This window comes from Peromyscus californicus, unplaced genomic scaffold (assembly GCF_007827085.1).
Source record: "Peromyscus californicus insignis strain IS unplaced genomic scaffold, ASM782708v3 Scaffold_3__1_contigs__length_106647218, whole genome shotgun sequence".
NCBI classification, from domain to species: Eukaryota; Metazoa; Chordata; class Mammalia; order Rodentia; family Cricetidae; genus Peromyscus; species Peromyscus californicus.
The window spans coordinates 24404874-24411954 of record NW_026294551.1 but is presented as its reverse complement, the minus strand read 5'-3'; the positions used below and the strand labels follow the sequence as shown (position 1 = coordinate 24411954).

The 7081-nt window shown below is 57.1% G+C and overlaps 1 protein-coding gene across 1 annotated transcript; it reads right to left on the bottom strand.

Moving 5' to 3' along the window:
* Positions 1 to 357: 357 nt before the first annotated feature.
* On the bottom strand, positions 358 to 5448 carry Neurod2 (neuronal differentiation 2). The gene is made up of 3 exons (XM_052757821.1): positions 5434 to 5448; positions 4336 to 4675; positions 358 to 3234 (listed from the first exon to the last, which is right to left on the bottom strand). The coding sequence occupies exon 3, from the start codon at positions 3227 to 3229 to the stop codon at positions 2081 to 2083; it is 1149 nt and encodes a 382-aa protein (XP_052613781.1). The 5' UTR covers positions 3230 to 3234; positions 4336 to 4675; positions 5434 to 5448; the 3' UTR covers positions 358 to 2080.
* Between the last annotated feature and the right edge of the window lie 1633 nt (positions 5449 to 7081).

The following is a 7081-nucleotide window of genomic DNA, read 5'->3' as shown; positions in this document are numbered from 1 at the left end:
GTTGTGAAATGGTGGGATAGTCCCACTTTGATAATTTTTCATTGATGAATAGATGTTTTGCTTTCAAAGAAGATCCTTGAGTGTGTTTGGGAGCTGAATGAACGTAAGTAGATCACAGGGGTGCTTTGTGCTGGGTGCCAATGTAAATCTGGGTGGGGCCTAGGACAAGCTGCAAGTGTGACTGTTCATGAGCCCACTGGGTGTGTGTGAAGGTCTTGCAGTTTGGAAACCCCACCCAGGAATGTCCACAGTCACTCTCTCAGGCTTCTGAACAGTCACTCGACATAGCCTCCATCACCCCAGCTCCAGATCAATCCTGTCCCCATCCATAAAAGGAGGCCACTGTGAGAAACCGGGTCTGCTTTGCATCTCATTTACATAAATATTTATTAATCGTCATTAAACTCAACAGAAACACGCAATGCACTTCGGGTGTCCGACGGGAGTTTCGTCTTCGCTACAAGAGGAAGGTAAAATTGCGTGTGTGGGGGTGTGTCGCCTGTGGGTTTGCGGTTTTTTTTTTTTTTTTTTTTTTTTTTGCATCGAGTGTTTGGGTGCCTGATTCCCTGCCTCTGGAGCGGAGAGGTTCACCTGTTGCCTCTTTTGCCAGAAATCTCCAAAAGGGGCCCTCAGTTCTCCCAGCTCACTGGATGACAAAAGTCAGGAGGAGCCTAGAACTAAAACACAAAACAAAACAAAAAACAAAAGCAACAACAACAACAAAAATCCCCCCAAAACAATAACAACAACAAAACGAAACAAAACAAAACAAAAAAAACCTCTCCAGCCACCAGAAGTCACCAGGAGCTTGGCGCCCACCGAGGCACAATCCGGGCAGGGGTAGGGCTGCCCCCAGGTCTAGGCTCCTCCATCTCACCCCAGGAGGGACAGGAGTGCCTGTAGAGAGGAGGAGCCAGGAGACTCACCTCCTCCTGTCCCCGGACGCCCGCGTCGGGCCTGCGTGTGCGTGTGGTGTGGTGTGCGTGTGTCTCTCATGCAAACCCTCCCTCCCCAAACCGACCCCCCAACAGTTTGCCATTCCATACAAATTTGGAAACAGGTTTTTAGAAAACAGTATGACGCACAACGGGACAGGGTGGGGGGAGGGCAGTGGTACTGGGGCTCCAAATCTCCGAGTCATTGATTGTAAAAACCTGGGGGGGGGAGGGGCGGCGCGGGCCCCCACTTCACCAAAGTGCACAGATCCGCGCTTGGGCGGGGCAGCCAGCGGACCCGAGGGGCGTCCCGGGCCGGGCTGCTAGGCTCAGTCAGAACCTTCTTGCATAGATATTTGTGTCTCTTTAAAAATTATTATTGGTAGTATTTATTATTATTATTATTATTATCATTATTATTATTTTGCCTTTTATTGCTTCTAAAAGTTCTTACTGCGTTTTCTCTCCGATCCGGACTCTGAGTTCGGCCTCTGTCGCCTCTTAGCTTTTTTTTTTTTTCTTTTGTATGCTTGTTTTTTTTTAAAAAGGGAAAAGGAAACATGATTCTAGTTACAAATTGACTTGGCCTCTCTCTGTCCTCTCAATCCACATCCCCTCCCACCAAAATAAAAATTAAAAAACGCGGAGATTCGGGTTGGGGTGAAGGCGTTTGGGCGCCCTGGCTTTTGCCCTCTTCGAGAAGGAAGAGATACCAACTCCTTTCGGCCTGGGCAGCTCAGTGTCTTTTTAAAAAGTAATCATAAGCGGAGACACTAACCCGAAACTCAGCTGCCCCTTACCAAAGCCTTCTGGCCTACTGGGAGGTGGGGAGAGAAAACCCAAGTTTGGGAATGCCTAAGGAGTCTCCAGGGAGGGCCGGGAGGGAGGTCCCTAGAGATGCACTCCACGGGAGAAGGGAGGAGGAAGCCCGTTGGGAAAGAGAAGGCGAGTCCCCAGGGAGAAGCGAGGCCCCTGGGACGGGCCACCCACAGGTAGGAGACCGCGCCAGCCCTAGAGAGCCGCAGAACCGGCGGCCCACGCCCCGCGCGCCTGGCGCTGGAGTCGGTGGGAGCCCCTGAGCTCGCGGGGCTGGGGCTAGGGGGCCGGGCAAAGGCAAAGAAAAAGAAAGGGGCCGGCGCGAGGTCTCAGTTATGGAAAAACGCGTTGAGCTCCTCGTACATGGGGCCCCGGTCGTGGTGAAGGTGCATATCGTAAGACAAGAGATTCTCGGAGTGGACGCCCCCGCGCACGGCCGACGAGCCAAAGACCAGCCCGTGGCCCGCGGGCCGCGAGCCGGGCAGCGCCGAGTAGTGCATAGAGTAGTGGTAGCTCTTCTCGTGGTCGGGAGACGAGTCCTGCTTGAGTGAGAAGTTGCCGTTGAGACAGAGCGGGGGGCTGAGCGGGCCCTCGTACTCAGAGCTGTTGTAGTCCGGGCTGGCACCTCCGCCACCCGCCGCCGCGTACAGCGTCTCGTAGGCGGCGCAGTAGCCGTGGGTCCGCAGGGCGTGCGCTGCGCCTCCGCCCAGGCCGCCGGCCGCCTGGCACTGTGCGCCCGCCAGGCGGGAGCACGGGTACGGGTACGGGTGCATGGCGAACGGGCCACCCGAGCCGTGGAAGCGGCCGGCGCCGTCCGCGCCCTGCTCTGTGAGGAAGTTACGAGAGTTGAGCTGCAGGCAGCCAGCCACCAGATTTGTGGTGGGTTGCGACAGCCCCTTGCACAGAGTCTGCACGTAGGACACCAGATCCGGCCTCTTGCCGGAGCGCAAGATCTCCGAGAGAGCCCAGATGTAGTTCTTGGCCAGGCGCAGGGTCTCGATCTTGGACAGCTTCTGCGTCTTGGAGTAGCAGGGCACTACCTTGCGCAGGTTGTCCAGCGCGGCGTTCAGGTCGTGCATGCGGTTGCGCTCCCGCGCGTTGGCCTTCTGTCGCCGCAGCTTGGAGCGCTCCAGACGTGCCTTGGTCATCTTGCGTTTCTTCGGCCCGCGCTTCTTGGGCCGCTCGCCTTCCGCCTCGTCCAGCCCTTCCTCCTCCTCCTCTTCCTCCTCCTCCTCGCCACCCAGCTCGCCTTCCTCCTTGACTTCTGCCAACGTGGCTTCGGGGACCTCTTCTCCACGAAGGGACACCGGCTTGGAGGCCCGGGCGGGTCCTGGAGCCCCCGACCCAGGAGCAGGCGGAGGCTGCGGTGGCGCGTCGCCCTTGTCGCTTCTCGGCTCGTCGTCGTCGCCGTCGCCCCAGCTGGCGAACTTGGGCACGTCCGAGAGGAGGCCAGGCTCGCTGAACAGGCGGGTCAGCATGGTGCCTAAGGGCGCCCCGGGGGGGCGGAAAGACAGAGCACAGAGTGAGGGGCGCGCCGGGGTCACCACGGCCCCCCAACCCTCCTCCACCCCGAGATTCGTTGCGCGCTCCAGCTCAGAGGGCCCCCCGATGCCCACCACGTCCCGCTGCCCCGCCCAGAGCCGGCCCAGCCCTGCCCGGCTGCCGGCCGGGTTCAGCGGCCCAGGCCGTCGCCCCAGAGCCCGGCCCGGCTCCGCCCCTGGCCGGGAAGGAGGCCGCTCCCGGCCGGTATCGGGGTCCCAGAGATCATGGACCCGGTGGTGTGCAAAGGGGCCAGGTTCCTCTGCCCGGGGAGGCGGTGCTCTCGCCCGAAAGCCTGCTCTCTCCGGGTGATGGAGAGAAGCTGGGCGGCCGCCGTGGGGACAGCTGCCCGGTTCCTTGGTTCCGCGGCCCGGGCCCCTCGGCCCGGCTCCCCGTGCCCTCCGGTGCCTCTCACCCCCACGCTCCCTAATCCAATTTGCAAGTTGGCGGCTCGCCGCCCCCGGCCCGGCCCCCACCCCCGCAGCCCCAATTCCAGACGCCCGGAGCACCGTCTCCTCTAGCTGCTGCGTCCGGGTCTCCCGGAGCCGGCTCCGGGTGGCGAGGACTGAAGAAGCCGGGCGTGGGGAGGAGACCCAGAAGCGAACCCTGTCCGTCTCCCCTGCGGTCAGGGACCCCCTTCCCCCCTTCAAACTGCCTCCCTCCCACACGTCTCTTCAGATCTCGTTGTATTTTGGGATCCATGGGGGGAAAAGCCAAATTTGTTTGTTTGCTTATCTTTTTTGGTGGCAGGGAAAGGTCGCAGGTTCCTTCGGGACAGTCATGGGGGGGCGGTCTCCATCTTCGCCTCTTCGCGCGCCCCATGACCCTGCCCCCCGCCCCCCGGCCCATCCTAGGCATAAGGTGCTCCGTCCGCAGCCCCTTGAGCTGCGGGCCCCAATGGGAGAGAGAACCTGGGGCGCCCCAATGCCCACCCAGTGAGGGGGTAGAGTCCCAGGAATGGGGGATCTGGGGGACTTTCATGTCCGAAGCAGCGCCCCCCCTCCCAATGGGCAGGTCAGATCTAGCTCCCTCTCGGACAACTTACCTCAGAGAGGAGTCAAGGGGAGAGGGGAGGGGAGGGGGGAGGGGGCAAGAGAGAGAGGGGGGGAGAAGAGGAATCTTCTCGCTTATTTCATTGTTCCCCCATCTTCGGGGAGCGGGGGCAGCGGTTCCTCAAGGCGGCGGGCGCCGGCGTCTTCAGAGCGCCATGCGAGCCGCGGAGCGAGTGTGGCATCTCTACCAGGCGGGGGGTACCAGCCTCTATGCCAGGCCATATGGGCTTGGCACGTCACGGGCAGCAGCTATCACATGAGAGACGGTGATTGGCATGCGTCTGCATTGGGGGAGAGCCGGCTCCCCCGGGACCCGCCGCCATCTGTCACTCTCTACTCCAAAAAAAAAAAAAAAATTAAATAAATAAAGGAAATAAATAAATATCTCTGCCGCCCTCCCCTCCCCGCCCAACGCAGGGAAAGCAGGGATTGAGAGGGAGGTGGGAGGATTTGCCCCCCTCAGATACAGAGCCCCCCATATGGGAACAATGGAGTAGCAAGTCTGGGAGCTGGAGGTTTGTGGTGGCGGCCAATTCTAGGCTCTCTCCAGGGTCTTGATCTGTCCATTTCCCTGTCTCCTGGTCCCTAAGGTGGGCCAGAACCAGACCCTAGGGTATGGAGAAGGGACCTCAGTGCTTACTCCCACTCCCCAAGAGGGTCCCCTCCACCACAAAGGGACAGCTGAGGCCTCCTTCCAGGGTGGGTGTGGGGGGCATCCCTGACCCAAGCCCCATAGGTAGATGCTGGCATCATGCCATTCCTCATCCCTGTCTGCCCCTCCCCCACCCACCCTCATGCACACACAACATATGTGGCTGAACGAAATTCAAACCAAGGGAAAGGCAGAGAAAGGGAAAGGTTTGCCTGCCTGGGTGTCTGTGTCTGCATGGGCGTGTGTGTGTCTGTGGGGACATGTGTGTCTAACTGAGGAGTCATCACATAGGAGATGTTTCCTTGGGTGTCAAGGGCATATGTGTGCTGAGGTGGGGTGGGGAGGAACTTGGAGATGAACTATGTGTCCCCCATCTGGGGTGAGGGTGGGCATAGACCTGGATTCCTAACCCACAAATCTTCCTCTCCCTCCTACTCACGTCCTTACTACCTATAATCCTGGCCAGGTAGTGGCTTTCCCTTGGCCTTCTGATTTGGTTAGTTGAACGGAGGATATGGCTGGTTAGAGACAGCCTAGAATTCCTAGAGAGGGCCCAAACATTCTCCCCCTGCAGAAAACACAAAAAGCAAAGGTTGACCCAAGCATTCCCAGGGGAGGCTAGGGGTGAGCCAGGCAGGTGTCTTGCTCAGGGAGATAGGAATGGATGCTTTATTTGACTTTACAGTTCCCATCTCAACCCTCTTACCATGCCGGACACAGATGTAAATGGTACAGGTTGAAGGTAGGAGCTTTAGACATACCTATCCACCCCGTTCCTCACTCTGTGATGCAGAAAACGGAAACGCCCCTATTCGGAGAGACAACCTGTGTGTGAGCAACTCCTCACGGCCAGGGGTAGAGATCTTTGCCCACTCCACATTCAAGCAGGTGCTGCCTTTAGGCCTCAATTTCCCGTCTGTCCCTTGGTCTACTGGTGCTCACCCAACTCTGGCTCCACTTCCAGCACACACTGAAGGGCACAAGGCGAAGACAGAGGAGGACCCCCCTCCAATCCCTCAATTCAGGTGGATGTCCTCTGGTCTCACCCGGCTTAGCTTCCTCCGGGGGAAGGTAAGACATGGATCTGGTGTTGCACATTGAACAGGGTGCTACATAGAGACACATACTGCCTTGGAAGGCCCTGAGAAAGGGGCTATGAAGCTGTCCAGGGTGCTTAGAGGTCAGGAGCTGAAAGGTCAGAAGAAGAGCACTTGCTCTTCCTTCCACAGAAGCCTCCCCAGGGAAATGGATGTAGCTAGGAACTCAACAGGGAGAGTAAGCGAGACTAGAACCCAGGGCTCCCCAACCCCACAATTGCCTTGGTGGTCTCCAAGGACAAGTAGCTCTTCCTAGGGTCTGCAATTAGGAAGTTCACCTAAGTCAGATAGCCTGGCAGTGAGGTGGGAAAGTGGGATTGTGGCCAAGGCAGGAGAGAAATGACGGACTTCCCAGGAGGCTTGTCAAGAACCCCTCCAGTTTTGGGTTACACACACTATAGCAGCTTCTGATTTTTGGTCAGCTCTGCTCACCAACTTTTCATTTTGTTTTGTTTTTGAGATGGGGGTCTCACTATGTACTCTTGACTATCCTGGAATTCACTATGTAGACCAGGCTGGTCCTGAACTCTGCCTCCAGAGTGCTGGGATTAAAGGCCTGCACCACCACTTTGTAAGAGAAAATGCTGAATTCTAGGCTGGGGATTTAGCTCTAGGGTAGGGCACTTGGCCTGGAGAGCCCAAGGCCCTGGGTTTGAATCCCATAACAAACAAACTCCTTTTTCAGATGTCCTTCTCAGAATGGATTTCCCTCTCTATGCAATAGAGGCTACCATTCTGCCCCCTTTAAAGGGCTGTTGTTAACACTGCGTAGGGTGATAGGTTAATGAGCCAGCATAGGGCCAGCAATAAAAGAATCTTCCAATAAATGCCAGCCTTTATTTTTATTAAGACACGTTGTAAATTGCTTTATAATGTTAATTTCTTGCATATATCCCTTCCCCAATTACAATGTTTTGTCTACAAAGAATCCGAAGTTTTGTTAAATTAATGGGTGAATGTATGAATGGGTAAATGGACGAATGCTTCCTT

Coding starts and splice junctions, on each gene's coding strand:
- Neurod2 (XM_052757821.1), bottom strand. CDS start 3,229: ATGCTGACCCGCCTGTTCAGCGAGCCTGGCCTCCTCTCGGACGTGCCC.